The sequence below is a fragment of the Haliaeetus leucocephalus genome, unplaced genomic scaffold, assembly GCF_000737465.1.
Source record: "Haliaeetus leucocephalus isolate CR32 unplaced genomic scaffold, Haliaeetus_leucocephalus-4.0 Scaffold260, whole genome shotgun sequence".
NCBI lineage: Eukaryota > Metazoa > Chordata > Aves > Accipitriformes > Accipitridae > Haliaeetus > Haliaeetus leucocephalus.
The window spans coordinates 321351-337155 of NW_010972696.1; the positions used below are offsets into that span (position 1 = coordinate 321351).

A 15805-nucleotide genomic window follows, 5' to 3' on the forward strand; every position below is an offset into this window, starting at 1 on the left:
CTCCCTGGGGGGGTCAGACAGCAGGCAATAAATAACAGGGAAGAGGGGGGGAAACAGCCCCCCCCTGCTGCAGACAGTTTAGGGGGGCACCCAGCCCCTTCTTCCTCCAGCCCCCCCCTCCTCCAGCACCCCAAAAACAGTCCTGGGGTGAGAGCCGGGGCAAGGTGAGGGGGGGGAACAGGGTGAGGTGGGACCTCCCCCCCCCAACTCCCACTCAGGGCAGGGGGGGCAGAAATGCAGCAGAGACCCCAAACCCCAATAAAGTGCCAAACTCTTTTGCTGAACCCCCGTCCTTTGGCAGGGGGGGCACCCCAAACGGCAGCAGGAAGGAGATCCAGCACCCCACGCTCCCCAAAGGTGCCCCCCCAGCAGGGTTTCGGCAGCTCCCCGAGGAAGGGGGGGGGGTGTGTAAGGCGGTAAATCTGCCCCCCCCCGCTGCCTTCCCCACAGTCTCATTCACAGTGTTCGGCGGGAGAAGCATGCCGCAGCGTGCTGTGCCGCGCAGTAAGGACAGGCACAGGATGGCCGGGGATCTGGAGCGGGATGGACACGGCATGGCTGGGGGGTGTCCCACGGAGAAGGGGGGGTTCCCCCCTACCCCAGGTGCTGCTCTGCCAGACGCTCACCGTGACAGCCCGACGTTTCCTCATCCCGTGCCAAAAAGCCGTCGGGAAAACCAGAAAGCAGTGTTGGCATCTGGTCATGGCGTTTTGGGGATGTCCCCCCACCCCAATCCTGGCAGCAATCTGGCTCAGCAGAGGCTGAAGACGGAGGGAGCCTGAGCCCGGTATTTCTCGTGGAAGTTCTTGAGGATGGGGACGAGGTTGTGGAAGGCTGGGCGGAAGGAAGCCTCTGCTTCCCAGCAGTTCTTCATCAGCCGGTAAATCTGGGGAGGGGAGCGAGGGAAGGGAGACAGAGAAATGTCCAGAAGCAGCACGGCCACCGGGATTTCATGGGGAATAAGAAGAGGGGGCTCCTCACTTCTGGAATTCTGCCCATGGCATTCGGACCCCTGACTTCACCTGTCCCTCCTCTCCCCCGCAGCAGTAGGAAGGCTTTCCCATCTTTCCCCCTTACCCATTTTTCCTCCTTCCCCATTTTCCTCCTTCCCTATTTTCCTCCTTCCCCACTTTTTCCCCTCCCCTGTTTTCCTCCTTCCCCAATCTTTTCCCCTTCCCCACCTTTTTCCTCCTTCCCCTTCCCCATCTTCTCCCCTTCCTCATTTTCCTCCTTCCCCATTTTCCCCTTCCCTCCCCCACTTTCTCCCTCCCTACTTTTTCCCCTTCCCTTCCCCATTTTCCCCCTCTCCCAGGGGCCGTCGCAGCCCAGCGGAGTGCATGGACGGACAGACAGACAGCCAGCGGGATGCAGATCCTCACCTCGCAAGGACAGTCCTTGGGACTTGGCAGCCTCTTCCCCCTGTCCAGCAGCTCAATCAGCCGCAGCACTGTCATCTGCCCCTGCGTCGCCCCGATCATCTCGATGAATTTCTTTGGGGAAAGAGGGAAAAAGTCAACCTCAACCGCTGGCTTGGCAAGCGCCGCTGCAGTAAAGCCGGCATCGTGGGACTCACCACGGGAGGGCTCTGGCTGGAGTCGCAGCGGGTCAGGAGCTCATAGAGAGTCACCCCGAAGGACCAGACGTCGGACGCGTAGTAAAACTTACACTCCTTGAGGCACTCCACGGCGTACCTGCGCGGTCAAGGCCACCGGTGAGCGCCGGCACAGCTCGGCACGTGCCTCTGCTCACCGTACCCAATCCCAACGCCATCCTCCGCTCGCCCCAAACCACCACCCCCCCACGGTGAGGGGAGCTGTGCTCACCAAAAGACGGGGCTGTCCCCATCCTCGCAGACACGGTAATACTCATGGCCCTCGGGGATGGCTTTGGCTAAACCAAAATCCCCGATTTTCACCACATTTTCATTCTCCAGCAGCACGTTGCGAGCAGCAAGGTCCCTGTGGATGTAGTGGAGGGAGTGCAGATAGGCCATGCCCTGGAGAAGGGGGAAAAGAGGGGGGTCAGAGACATTTTAGGGAGGTCAGAGCCATTTGGGGAAGCAGAGGAGCCCCCAGGAGAAGCCAGGAAGGTTTAGGCTTTACCTCACAGATCTGCTGGGCGAAGAGCAGGATGTGGGCCAGGCTGACGTTGTGCTTGGGCAAGTAGTCGCGCAGGCTGCCGAGGGGCACGTACTCCATGATCAGCTGCACGATCTTCTCTCCTGGAGGAGGCGGAAGGCAGTGTGTGAACCTCGTGGGGAGAGAGGAACAACCCAGAGACATCCCAAATCCCAGCCCTCTGCCAGGAAGGGGATCCCCCCCCCCACTACCAGCCACCAAAAAACTTGAGGAATTGGGTTTTGAGCGTCTCTGCGCCGGCACCGGGGGTTGGACAACGCAAGCTTGGGCTCTGCCGTTGGCATTCAACTATGATGCCGAGGGAAAAAACTCGGACGGGGAGAGAGACAGCAACCGCCCCGCGGCTGCCACCGAAGTCACCACGCATCCCCCCAGTCACCTTACCCTGCTCACTGCAGCAACCCTTGTACTTGACAATGTTTTCATGATAAAGCGTCTTGAGGATCTCGATTTCCCTCTTCCAACTGGTCAGCAGCTGCTGGCTGCAGCCAGATTTGAGTGATTTGACGGCCACCATTTCCCCCGTCCCGTCGTTCGTGGGGTCATAGCAATACAGGCTCACCTTGCCAAAGTGACCCTGGCAAGGAGCAAGCACAGAATTTGAGATCCTGCCAGGAGAAGCTTTCCCGGCTTCCCCACACCAAGAACAGCCTCTTTGGAAGCCCTCCATAGGGGTCAATAAACTTCTCGGACAGAGGGGAAGTCCTCAGTGAAAACAGATTTAAAATATAAACACTTTTGACCCTCGTCCAAATGCAGATTCTTTGGAAATCAGGCCGGAAAGAGGCTGGTTCACCCAGAGGCGACCGGAGCGTATGAATCACGCAGCAGCGCAAGGCACCATGATAACCTGCTACAAGGGAAACGTCCTCCTGACCAGCTCCGAGCCCCTCCGTGCTCCCCGACCCACCCAAAAGGTCTTAAGTTGCCCTCAGTATCGTTATCAGCTCCGTGGTCCGTTGGGGATATATCGTATCAGTTCCTTCGGGGATTTAGAATCATAGAATCGTTTAGGTTGGAAAAGACCCTTAAGATGACCGAGTGCCATCATTAACCTGGCACTGCCAACTCCACCACTAACCGTGTCCCCAGGCGCCATGTCTACACGTCTTTTAAATCCCTCTGGGGATGGTGACTCAACCCCTTCCCTGGGCAGCCTGTTCCAGTGCTCAACAACCCTTTGGGTGAAGGAATTGTTCCCAATATCGCATCTAAACCTCCCCGGATGCAACTTGAGGCCGTTTCCTCTCGTCCTGTCGCTTGGGAGAAGAGCCCGACCCCCACCTCGCCACAACCTCCTTTCAGGTAGCTGTAGAGAGCGAGGAGGTCTCCCCTTGGCCTCCTTTTCTCCAGGCTAAAGCACCCCGGTTCCCTCAGCCCCTTCTCTTGTCCTCCAGACCCTTCACCAGCTTCGTTGCTCTTCTTTGGATGCGCAATCCCACCTCAGACCCTGCAGAGCCCTTAGAGCTGGGGCAGGAGATCGTGGAATCCTGGGACGGTTTGGGTGGGAAGGGACGCTTGGAGCTCAGCCCGTCCAACCCCCCCTGCCACAAGCGGGGCCGTCTTCACCGAGACCAGGGTGCTCAGAGCCCCGGCCAGCCCTGCCCCAAAGGGTCCCAGGGACGGACGGGGCATCGACCCCCTCCCTGGGCAGCCTCTGCCAGGGCCTCACCCCCCTCGGCGGGAAGAATTTCTTCCCTAGAGCCAGGCCGAATCGCCCCTCTTTTAGCCGAAACCCCTTCCCCCTTGTCCCAGCACTGCCAGCCTGCCGAAAGAGTCTGTCCCCATCTTTCTGGGCAGCGCCGCGAGGCACAAGAAGGTCTTCCTGGAGCTGTCTCCCCTCCGGGCTGAACACCCCCAACTCTTCCAGCCCTCGGATCAGCTCTGTGGGCTCCTCCAGACCCGCTCCCACAGGTCCCTCTCTTTCCTCTGCTGAGCGCCCCAGAGCTGGGAGCAGAATTACAGAGGGGGGTGATGGGTGTCGAGATGCCACTTACCTCCCCCAGCTCCCGAATCTTTTTCAGGTAACGCTTCTGAAAGACGGTGGGGTCCGACACCGGGAAGTCGGGGTTCACCGAGGTGACGTCTACCAGGTCTGGAAACGAAAGGGCGTTGAGGGGAGAGCAGAGGTCACCCTGCCGCAGAGATGCTTTGCACGTTTTCTCTCTCAACCCCTGCGCCCCGAAGAGTGCCTTTTCTTTTCCCTTTTTTACCTTTTTCCCCTCTTTTTCCTTTTTTTTTCTTTTTTTTTTCCCTTTTTTTACTTCTTTCTGTTTCCCTCTTTGCCTTTTTTGGCCTTTTCTTTTGCCTTTTCCCTTTTTTACCTCCCCTTTTGCCTTTTTTTTTGCCTTTTTTGGCACTTCCTTTTTCCTTTTTTTCCCTTTTTGCCTATCACTGCCTTTTCCCCTTCCCCCCCCCTTTTTTCCTTTTTCAACCTTCTTTTAAACATTTTAACTTTTTTGCCCCTTTTTAACCTTTTCCTTTCTTTTTTGCCCTTTTTTTCCCCTTTCCCCCCCTCACAAAAGAGTGTCCGCAGCCACCCCCGCCCCGCCACTGCCAAGGCCCTGACGATTCAGGGTGCGGAGGGAACAATGGGGCCATAAACACCACCCCCCAACCCCACACCCCTGAGAAACCAGCATGTCCCCGGCTGTGGAGCCTCACTGTGCGGCTGGAGCTGGGTGAGATCCCGCAGGATGGTCCGGAAGGACGGCCGCTCGACGGGGGTGTAGTTCAGGCACTGACAGATGAGGGTGGCCAGCTCCTTGCAGGACGGCTCGGGCAGGCGATGTCTCTTCTCATAGAAACGTTCTTTCTAAGAGAGAAGAAAGAAAAACAGGTCTCAAATGGGGCCAGATCCATCCTGGAATGGGGGATGGAGAGAGAGGAGAAAGCAAGTCACCTCCGAAGGAGTGCGCTCCTTGAGTGGGACATCGGCGTCGAAGCAGATTTCCAGCAACGTGGTGCCAAAGCTCCATTTGTCAGCTGCAGTGCTGAGGTTTCCCACATCCCAGACGCATTCCGGGGCGATCCAGGGGATCCGGTCCACGCGCTCTTTGGGAGAGGGAAGGCAAAGTGAGGCGTTGCTGAGGATACAGCTGAAAAGACCCCATAAACAAGGTGGGGGGGGTGGGGGGGCGGGAAAAGCTCCCTGCAGGATCCCAGCCATCAAGGAGCTGCAATGGGATTGTTTCCAACAGCAGCTTTGAGGCCAAAACCGGCCACCATCACAGAATTTGCACGTCCACACATTCAAAATGCCATATATCGCAAAAATTAAGGTCTGACAGGCAGGCAAGACCTTGTCAAAACAGCTCTGGTGCAATCCACACTATTAGCTACCTGGGCTGCAGGAGGGGAAAAAAAGCACCTGGATTTTTGGTTCAGAATGAGCACAGGTCCAGCCCCGCTCAGTTCGAGCACGGGATGAGTGTATACCTTCTCGAGAGAGCACCGTGAAGCTGACTCCGGGGTCGCTGAGCTTCACGAAAGGCACGGATCCATCTTCCAGCCCCTTCCTGGCTAGCAGGATGTTTTTTGCACACACGTTGCCATGCACCAGGTTTTTGTCCTCCTGTGAAAACAAGGGGATACGGAATCTTGTGAGAAACTCCCACCGATGCCTCAGAACAAGGTCAAGTCTATGGATGACACAAGAAAATAAAAAGGCAGGGCTCCTGGCTCTAATTACCTGGGTCACCTCCCTGTCTCATTATCCCTTTGCACAAAGCTAAACCCGGGGGGGAGAATAAAAGGAACGCGAGGATTACCCAGCGCTGGCATGCATGCCCTCACAAGCAGCTAGTGAGCTTTCCCAAGCTGCTGGCCAGAAGCCCAGCGAGCAGAGAAGGCAGCGTCCTCATCGGCGGCTCTTCTCGGCTCGCACGGCCCCAAAATGAAGCCACAAGAACCGGGATTCAGCATTTGAAGTTCACGTGCGCTACCTCAGCTGCTCACCTCCAGGAAAGAGAGAGTGAGGACAGGTTTTGTAAGGTGCAGGCAGGGCACGTTAATGCTAAAAATCTGTTTATCTGCTTGGAGGGCAGGGGAAAGCGTGGCAGATCCTCCCTGCCACGCTGCCGGCAAGACCCAGGGGCGCAGCTGGAGCAAAAGGTGCTTGGAAGTGATCTCCGGCACAGTTCCCTGCCGGAAAAACCCCAGCTCCCAGCCCCATTACCAGGTAGCTCAAGGCACTAGCCAACTGCTTGGCCACGGTGATTTTCCAGCCCACGGTGACCCGGCCTTTCTCTTTCCGCAGCAGCACATCCAGAGGTCCATGTTCCACAAACTCCTCCACCATGATATCTGCAAAAGACAACAATATTTTCCTCAGCCCAGCCCTTGGCACGGCACAGGAGCCGATAGGCCCGGCTGGCAGCGGCCAAGGGAAAGGCACCAGCACAAGGTGAGGCCGGCTGCGGCAAAGGGTTGGGGGAGAGCCGCATGCTTACTCTCGGAACCTCGCACGCAGACTCCGTGCACGAAAGCCAAGTGGACGTGCGACACTTGGCTCATCAGGCTGGCTGTCTCAAAAAACGCCTGCGGGGAGAGGAGAGTGTCATGAAGGCAGCGGGTCTCTCGGAGCATCTCGAGAGTGGCTTGGAGCCATTTTCCCCCCTGTCCCAGCTCCCCTTCCCCAGCCCGGGTGGGGGCTCACCAGGGCAATGTCTCTGTGGCTGGGATCCAGGACTTTGAGGACCACGTGCATCTCCCGGCTGTTGTTATTCTGCTCGGTGGAGAAATACTCAGCTTCGTCGTCAGCCCCGGTGGTCCCGCAGACGTTGAGCACCCCATCGTAGATGTTTGTGCGGGTGCCCTGCCCCAGGTGGGCTCGCTGCAGGCAGACAGAGAAGGCGCATGGGTGTCAGACCTCTAGGCACTGTGCATGGGGAGGGGGGGGATTTTCAGCCCCAAGTGCGATTTTCAGTGCGAGCTGACTCTCCCCACTTCCCTCTGTGTCACCTCTGCACACCGCTGTGGATGGCAGGTAAGAAATTGCCTCCTGCCTGAACCATGCTGCCTCTGAACAGCTCTCTTCCCCCTCTCATTGAAGAGGGAAGGAATAAAGCGCCAAACCAAACTGCTCCACTTCTCTCTCCTCTTTGCACCAGGGGCAGCATCCCCCTGATCAGGGGAGCAGCTTCCTCCGGCCAACGTATTTACCCGCAGCCCCCCATAAACCCCGCTGCCCAGGCGGGCAGAGCGCACAACCTGAGTGATCTCGTTCTTGCGGATCTGGTGGAAGCTGAGCTGGGTCAGGTTAAGGATCTGCTTCGTGCTATCCTTCACCTTCCGCATGATCAGCAGGTCCGAAATCTCTGCAAGAGGAGGGAACAGACATATGCTAAAGCCCCTGAAACTACCGGACGCCCTTGTTCCTCGAGTCCAACGGAGGGAAGATCATCCATCCTCATACCTCCTGGTTTGGGTGGACAGCATCTCTTCACCGTGAAGCTTTCATCGCCAGATTTGAGCGTGCAGCCCTTGAGTACATCCAAGAGCTCCCGCAAAGTGGAAAACTCCCGGTCCCACCCTTCCAGCACAAAGGAGTTTCCTTTTTTTTGGATCCGGAATTGCCTGTACTTGAGGGCTCCCTGCACCCCAGGAGCCTAGGAAAGACAGTCAGGACAGAAAGCGTCACCCAGAAAGCTGGCAGCTCAGACCAGGCGCAGCCCAGCTCGTTCCTAACAAGACGAGCACCGCCCAGACCTCGCCGTTCCCAGGAATGCTGCACTGGGAATTGCATCTTACCTGCTGGTGGCCCCTTTTCACCACGGAGAGAATCATCCTGTTGAAGTCAAGGACACTCCAGCGGATGATGTAGAGCCCTTCTTCCTGCTCCTCCCGTCGTAGCTTGGCAAAAACAAACTCCTCCCTGGCAGCAAGGAGAAAGGGGAACAGCTTCGGATAAGCCCCAAGGACACGGCACATCCTCCTTGATATCCCCAGGCCCCCCGTCAGGAAGAAGCCACTTACTGCATGGGCCCATGGATGCCATTCAAGATGCTCATCACGAGTCGCGGCGGTGCCACTTCGTGACACAGGTAGTGGCTGGAGTCAGCCGTGAGTCGGAAATAACCATCCACCAGTGAAACCAAGGAAAGCGCGCTCTCAGGGGATGGGAGAACCACTTCCTGGGAAAAGGGAGGGGAACTGAGCGTGAGAAGCCACCGAGCTAGAGCGTGAGCAGCCCAAAATCCACCTATCCCTCTGCCAGCCCAAGGAGGAGAGCGTAAAACTCTTGCTTGTTGGCATTAACCCTGGAAAAGATCCTTGTTCTTTCCAGCACTGCCTCCTCCCAGTCTCTGAAGCGCAACTACGGGCTCCCACGTACGTCGAGACAGTCAGCGCGGGCAGCTGGGAGAGAACAAGTCCCACTCACCAGGCACTTGTTGTCCTGCCGGTTGATGCTGACCCTACAGTCCTTGACGACAATGTGTGTGATCTCCCGGAAATCACAGAAATGGACCCATTTTGGCTCGCTCCGCTCTGCTGGCTGAGTCGGCCCCTTGGGCTCCAGCTCTTTGTTTCTGCTCTTCCTCCCAAAATACCCACGATGGGAGAAGTTCTCGATGCTCTGCAGAGGCGGAGACAGAAGGGCATCAGTTCCAACCCTTCCTGCTGCTGGGAAATGGCACCACGAGGTCGCCGTGGCTACTAGCCAAACTGGGACAAGCTGAAAAAGGAACTTGGGGTGCCCGGAGAGCCTGAGGAAAAGCCCAGGAGCACGAGCTAAGGAAAAGGAGCCAGCGTGGGATGGGACTTGGATGGAAATGGCTCTTCCCGCCTGGCAGCGGGGAATGCAAGCACCAACCTACCTCTACAGGTACGGGCCGCCACTGGATCCCGGTTGTGCCGGTGACAAGGACTTCGTGGGTGACAGGTCGGTCCTTGGGGAGCAGCGCCTGCCCGTGCTCCAGCTGTGAATGTCCCCCGTTAACGTACAGCTGCACCTTTTCACCCTCGGAGGAGGTCTCCAAGGAGAGCACAGGGAAGAGCTCACTCCCAAAGCGAGGTGCGAGGTGCTCCAAGGTAGCCAGGTATTTGTACATGATGTCCTGCACTGTCAGCTTGCCGGTGCTGACCGTGTGCCGCTGGAAACGCTGCACAAACTTCTTGAAGACGTTTTTCATGCGGAATTTGGTCAGGTAGTTGTTCTGCTGGATCTGGCGGTAGAAGGAACGTGGGATGCAGTCCTTGAAGCTGTGGAGGAAAGGAACAACCGGTCAGCAAGACCTCACGGGTGCCTAGAGCAAAGCACACAGCTGATCTCTCCATCACCTAAAACAGCCCCAGACTCACTCCTGGTGAGGAGGACAGAGAGGAAAGAGGGTGAGAAACCAGAAGAAACCCTTCAAACAATCCCAGAGCAGAAAGTCCCCAGCCCCGAGGCTGCAAAGCCAAGCAATCACCTGTATTTTCTGGCCACTTCCTCAAGGGAGATGCCTTTTTTGATGGCGATGTGCGAGAGGTGAAGCACGGCCATGCCCAAGCTTTCGTTCTTGAACCTCTGGATCTCCTGTTCAGTCTGGAGGTCTTTCAAAGACGCGACGTCATTGATGAATTCAAATTTCCCCTATTAAAGAGAAAAAGTTGAATAAAGGGCGGGGGGGGAAACCCTGCACTGACTTCCAGAGTGCTTTTTCTTGTCTTTTTTTATTTTAAAGCTTAATGGGATCCCCCTCAGCTCGGCTCCCAGCCTCCCAGGGAGGCTTCAAGCAGGACAAAAGCTTTCCGAGGGCAAAACTACAGCTGTGTTTGTCCTCTAAACAAAGCCCTTGCAGATGGAAAAACAGATCTTGACAACAGGGCTGAGCTGAATCCAGCTGGATCAAGAAAATCACCCAGGTTTCCACAACTCCAGGTGCGACCGAGCCTCCAGCCCGTCAGCCTGGTTTGTTACCTGCTCAAACAGATACTCGAAGGACGATTTGTCGAGCAAGGCTCCTCCTTGCAGCTTCTCATCGGGGGAATCGCTCTGTCGGGGCACATTGCGATAAACCGCTGGTTCCTTGTCGTTCATCCCATGCCAATTCCGAAAGTAGTACCTGGAGGGGAGAAGGAGAGGAGAGCGGTGCTCGCCCGCGGGGACGGGAGGCGTGTGGTCTGTCCCTACGCTCTCTTGCAGCTGAAAGCGGCCGAAAAAGACGCCCTGGTTTTGCCTCTAAAGCTAAACCTGGGTCCAGTGGCTGCCCTGGACCTGCTTGAGGCTCATTTTACCCATAAATCTGCTCCTTCCATCCAACACAGCTGCCTGCTCCTTCCCCAGAGGCTGCTGGGGGACTGGAGCCAGGTCCCAAAGAGGGTTTTGCAGAGGTTTTCTCACCGACTGTCTCAAGGGGACAGGGGAAAGGACCAGCAGACGAGAGCTCTGTCCTACCCCAGCACAGCCAGGGGCTGCACTCTAGGCTCAGAGTGGTGGGTTTTAGGTTTGGGGTTTTTTTTAAGAGCCAAACTTCTTGAAATCCCACTGCCAACAGGAGAACCAGCCATGTCTTCAAAAAATGTGACCTGAGCACAAGGCAACAATTCAGACACCGGGAGGCAAAGGGGAAGCAACCTCTTCCTGCCACCAAAATGGGTTCCTTTAAGCTTTTTCCTCTACATTTTATGACCAGCTGTGCCGTACAGCACGCTGAATCCGAATCCATCAGCAGAGCTTCATGAAAGGGACCCTAATTAACTCTGGCTGCAACCAATCCTGACCCGCAAACGCCTCTTTAGCAGCAGTGCTCCCCACAATGCTGTTTCGCAGCCAAGTTTTCATGCTGCCAGCCCAGGGGCCCCAAAAAAATGAGAGCAGCTGGGGCGAGGAGCGCCCCCCCCACAAAACGCCACATCTAAAAAAACATCAGCACAAAGAGAGCTCTGCGGGCAGAGTGAGTTTCCGTTCCCACCGCTCAACCCCCAAAGCCGCATCTCTGCCTGCGGTTAACACGCCGGGGTTATTTCGGCGCTCGCGCTGCAGGCGCCTGTGCCAGCCAAGTGGCATCGAAACCAGAGCCGAAGGAAAAGGACTTTCTGACCCAAAAAGTCAGAGCTCTGCAACTTATCTGCGGTCAGAGAGCTACGGATCATGGCACTCTCCTCCTGTGGAGCCGAGGGATGTGGAGGTGCTGGCCACGAGGACTCAAAGCCTTCCTCCCTGCACACTGGGAAGTGTGGCTCCCATTTCAACCTTCCTTGGACAACACGGTACAGCTACGCGTGCAACGATGTCCCGGCCAGGCACGGAAGCCGGCTTGGTGCCTCAGAGACTGTTTTCTGCCGCACCGATTGTGTTTGGCGCGACGGACGGCTGAGGAGAGAGGCCTTGGCCCAATACGCCACGGTTCCCCAGGAAGAAGAAGGTATTGCAAGTCGTATAAAATAGGCTAATAAATCTCCAAGCCAGGTTTTCTGTTTCTCCCTCGCTTTTACCTTCGCTATGACTCAGACACCATGAAAAAAAACAAACCCAAAAACCCCAAAACCAAACTAGCCTGAAAAAGCTCTCCTAATAAAATCGCCAGTGGCAATGTTTTGGGAGGAAACACTAAGATCGTCGTCCCCGTCATCTCCAGGGAACCCGAGTATCTTGCAAAGACATCTACAAAAAACAGCTCTTGCCTTCCTGGGAACCCAGCTGGCAATGCCACAGCCCAGGGCTTGCTCTGAGGAGCCCTTGGGTGTTTGCTGTTGGTCTCAAAACACTTCAAAGGGGACATTGTCCCGCTCGGGGACAGAACTGAGAGGGGGAAGCACAGGCTGAACCAGTCAGGGAGACGGAGGGCAAACGGCGGAGGAATATGAGGAACTGGGAAAGGAATTTTTCCACACTGAAGGAGAGGCAGGGGCTCCAAACACGTCCTGTTCCTCATTTAATCCTTCCGAGTACGATTTAGACCAGCCCTGCTGAGTTTGCTTGGTTCCCCAACCCTGTGCCAACCTCCACAAACATTTTCCAGGCGAATCTGGAAACAGGTAACCCGGGGGCAGAAAAGCAAGCAACATTATTTCCAGTGCAGCCCTATTAAAGCCTGGCACGTCTCTGCTCCGCAAGCAAGAGGAGCTTGGCAGCTCCGCAGGGCTCCAAAAAACACGGCAGCAGGGGACGGAGGGGAGGGAACTGTCCTCACCTCATGCGGAAAAGCAGGTTGAGGTTGGTGTCTTTGCTGATTTTGAAGAGGTGGTTGGGCGGGAGCCAGACTCGGCTCTGGGTGTCATAGAGGGCGAAGAGGCTGTAGCACAGCGGCGTGATGCCTGCGAAGAAAACATGATTCCCCTGAGGTGCTGTCGAGCCTGCAAAAATTCACAGTCGATAGAAAAAAAACCCCCAACCCCTTCTTCACCCCTTTCTTCCCAACTGCTCGCTTCTTCTGGCAGCACAAACCCATCCACACTACTGACACCCCACCTCCAGGGACCGAGACATCCTCCTCGTCCCTGCTCGCAAATGTCAGAAGCAGGATAGTCTTTAAAAACGCCATTTAAAAGAGAGCGGCACGTCTGCCGTCCTTCTGGCGCGCTCGGGGAAAGCCAGCTGGCCAGGGGAGCCTCAGCAGCTTTTATTCCAAAGAAACCGCCGTGCAGAGCTGCTTAGACTGCAGCAAGGGGAAGGGAAGTTAATAAAACCCATGGAAAAGGTGAACTGAGTGATTTGCCAGTCAAACCTTAGGAGAGCTAAAACCTTTGTCTAAAAGTTAGAAGAGACATCAGCTACCCTTAATTCAAACCAACATGGCTGTGAAATGGCCCCTCAGACCAGGAAAAGCCCAAGCGCAGGTGCCCTGCACGATTTTTGCAGCCCGCCGGGAGAAATCCATGGCGAGGGGAGGCAGAGTGCTCATTAAACGGGGATGCTGATGAGTCAGAGGTGAAGTAATTGCTCTTCAACTCATCACGCTCCAATAACTCCCAGACCCGTTGGCCTGAGCCTTGGGGTAGAGCCATGCCACCCCGCTTCTCAGGAACTCTGGAGCAAGCGAGGATGCCCAAATTATGACAGAAGGGTTTGCTAATGGCCAGTTATTGGGAAGCTGCTGCTTAAAAACAACACAAGAGCTCAGATTTTCAGATAAAGCAGCTTAGATGGACCCAGAGATTGGGAAACTGGAAATTTCTCAGCCCCGGGACACAAGCCGGTTGGGTATTGTGGTCTCAGATGAGAGACGGAGTTCCCCGGTGCTCACCGATCCTTCGTGCGAGGTCGATGCAGATCTCCTCGGCGCTGAGTGTGCCCTGGGCGTAGGTCTGGCACCGCTCCTGCTCCTCTTCGCCACTCCAGTGCAGGCAAACCTTCAAGCCACTGCTCGCCAAGAAGCAACAGCCTTCGGCATCCGACTCGCTGTGCTTCACCGTGCATTGGCACAGAGACATGGCGACAGCCCCCGAACACGCCCCAGCTGGGAAGAAACAGAGAAATAAATAAAAACAAGCATTAGCAAAGTGCAGAGCACCCCATCACCAGTCTCTCCCAGTCGGGTAACTGGGCGCCCTCCACTCCAACACTGGGATTACACACCTCGCTGTCAGATGAAGCATAACTCGGTGCCGAGCTCCGAAGGCAGTGCGGGAAGGGTGGCTGTTATCACCTGGGACGGGGGGGGAAGCGATCTGTCGGTGAGACCGGGAAAGCCGGATCCCTCCGGGTCTCCCCACCCCACAGCGCTGGCATCGCTCCCACCCTCCCAGTTCTTCTCCCCAATCTCTCCCGGCAAAATCCGGCACCGATTCCCCAGCTCCTTTTTTGCTGACAAAGGCCAAGCAGATCTCACTGCCGCAGCTCGACTTCCTCCAACGGCAATAAACACCGCAAGGAACTCTCACTCAGGGCCAGGACTCTCATGTGTCTTTGCTCTCTCGGCTTAGCGAGCTCGCAGCAAGCTCGCCGCGCAGCTGAGTGGGGCTTTTCGCCTTTTTAACGAACCCAAGGCTGCAAGAGAGCTGTGCCAAAGCTGCGCCCTCCGTCCAAAGAGCTCCACCGTGCCATATCGATGCCAAACACAGCATGGAGAGAAGTACCTCTCCTGCTAAGGGACAGGATCAGCCCCGTGCCGCCATGCCGTGATATGGCAAAGGAAACCAACCTGCAGAGCAAACCCTGGCACTTTGGCTGGGTCAAAAGCCTTTTTGAGCATTGTGCTCTGCTCCCCACGTCCCCGTCATGAGGGTTCCCTCCATCCCACACCCCGGGGAGCAAGCAGAGAGGTGAAACAAGTAGGTCTCGCCCCAAAAAGCTGCTGTTTTGGGTGCGGGGCAACGTTTGCCTGGGTTACAAAAAAATGAGAGGTACCAAAAGAAACCCCTTTTTCCAGGAATTGTGTGCCAGGGTGGGGGTCTTCCCCCTTCAGGAAAGCGCCTCTCCAGATCCTCTCAAGGCAAAGCATGTGACAGCATTACTTCAGCTTCCGCCTGCAGGCGCGGAAAGATCCCGAAGCCAAACCTTGGCAGATTTCCCCCAATTCCCTCCTCAGGAGGAGAGCAGAATCCGAAAGAGGCGGCTGCTCCATTGGCTTCCTCATTTCTAAAAACCAGGGGAAGCTGGCGGAACTGGTCACAGCACCCTGAAGCGGGTCAGCAGGAGCTCAGCACCCCCAAAAAAACGATAAATAATCTTTAAAAGGCAACTTTTTTTTTTTTGGCATCCGAACTCGCTGCTGACAGTGGACGCAGTGAGAGGGCTGAAATGGGGATTGGGATTGAAAAATGGGATCCAAAGCAATATGGATTTCCCCAAGCAACAGGTTGGCAAACAAAATAAACGCCCCGGCCCCTCCTGCTTGGAGAAGCCTGAGGGTTCCTCGCGCAGCAGGATCCAACCTTCCCCTTGCTATTAGCCATAATGGGGGCAAATGCTGACAATGCAGGGCACAAACCTTCCCGATTTCACCCCGATTTTGGCCTCCGCAGTCACGGTTTCTTCCACCTGGGCGTCTCAGGCTCCAAGCACAGGCCTGGGGATGGGGGGGGAGAGGGAAGTGAGTTATGAGCCACATTTTGCGACCTCGGTGCAGCTGCACTCCCAAAAGATGCAGCCAATGAGGATTTTGCCACTCTCTGCTTGAGATTCGGCACGCGTTCGGCTATGGCAGACTCGGGTCACCACCAGGGATGGATTTTGACCCACTTCAGGCTCTCAGAGGGGGGTTCCCCCCTCCCCCACACAGCCAAGCTGTAGCCCCTCAAGCCTCTGGTCACATCCCCATGCCGCTAATGGCGCCCTCTGGCCCGTTCCCCCCCCCCCCGATCCCGTGTTTCTGAGCGGGGAGTGGTGTACACACATGTTTTCTGTATGTTGCTGGGGCGGCAGGACAGAAAACCGCCTCGCCACCAGCACTGCCTGGCATGGGAGGCTCAGGGAGCTCCCCCCTCCAGGAGCTAAAAGCGGCGGCAGGCTTTGGTCATGGGGCAGCCTAAACGGGGTGCAAAGTCCAGCGCTGGCTGGGAAAGACGGAAGCGCCAGGGCTGTGGGGACCACCCGCCCCACGGCGGCATGGGACGGGGGAACACGGGCAGCTGCCGGTTGGTGCCAGTGCCGCTTCCCACAGGCAGCCAAGGCCTAACACCATGCGACTGTCCCCCCGCTTCAGCCCCCCATATCCAGCCCCTCACAGCCCACAGCCCCACCCGCCCGGACCCTCTGCATCCCCCAGCCCCACACATCCTGACCCGTTACACCCCACACA

General features: G+C 56.5%; 1 protein-coding gene across 1 annotated transcript; it reads right to left on the minus strand.

Annotated features, from left to right (window-relative positions):
* Positions 1–422: 422 nt before the first annotated feature.
* On the minus strand, positions 423–15096 carry TYK2 (tyrosine kinase 2). Its single transcript, XM_010568850.1, has 25 exons — positions 14996–15096; positions 13642–13711; positions 13310–13522; positions 12257–12380; positions 10042–10186; positions 9551–9714; positions 8957–9341; positions 8521–8715; positions 8115–8272; positions 7890–8013; positions 7555–7747; positions 7350–7456; positions 6796–6972; positions 6590–6677; positions 6316–6443; positions 5577–5712; positions 5041–5192; positions 4803–4953; positions 4136–4233; positions 2523–2715; positions 2103–2221; positions 1824–1996; positions 1574–1691; positions 1380–1490; positions 423–886 (listed from the first exon to the last, which is right to left on the minus strand). The coding sequence occupies exons 3-25, from the start codon at positions 13494–13496 to the stop codon at positions 752–754; spliced, it is 3561 nt and encodes a 1186-aa protein (XP_010567152.1). The 5' UTR covers positions 13497–13522; positions 13642–13711; positions 14996–15096; the 3' UTR covers positions 423–751.
* Positions 15097–15805: the final 709 nt, after the last annotated feature.

Excerpts from the sequence above, each read along its gene's own strand:
- TYK2 (XM_010568850.1), bottom strand. The coding sequence starts at position 13,496 with ATGTCTCTGTGCCAATGCACGGTGAAGCACAGCGAGTCGGATGCCGAA. Across the intron at positions 7,457-7,554 it reads CTGTCCACCCAAACCAGGAG|AGATTTCGGACCTGCTGATC; the intron begins GTATGAGGATGG and ends CTCCTCTTGCAG. Across the intron at positions 2,222-2,522 it reads GGGTTGCTGCAGTGAGCAGG|GAGAGAAGATCGTGCAGCTG; the intron begins GTAAGGTGACTG and ends CGCCTCCTCCAG.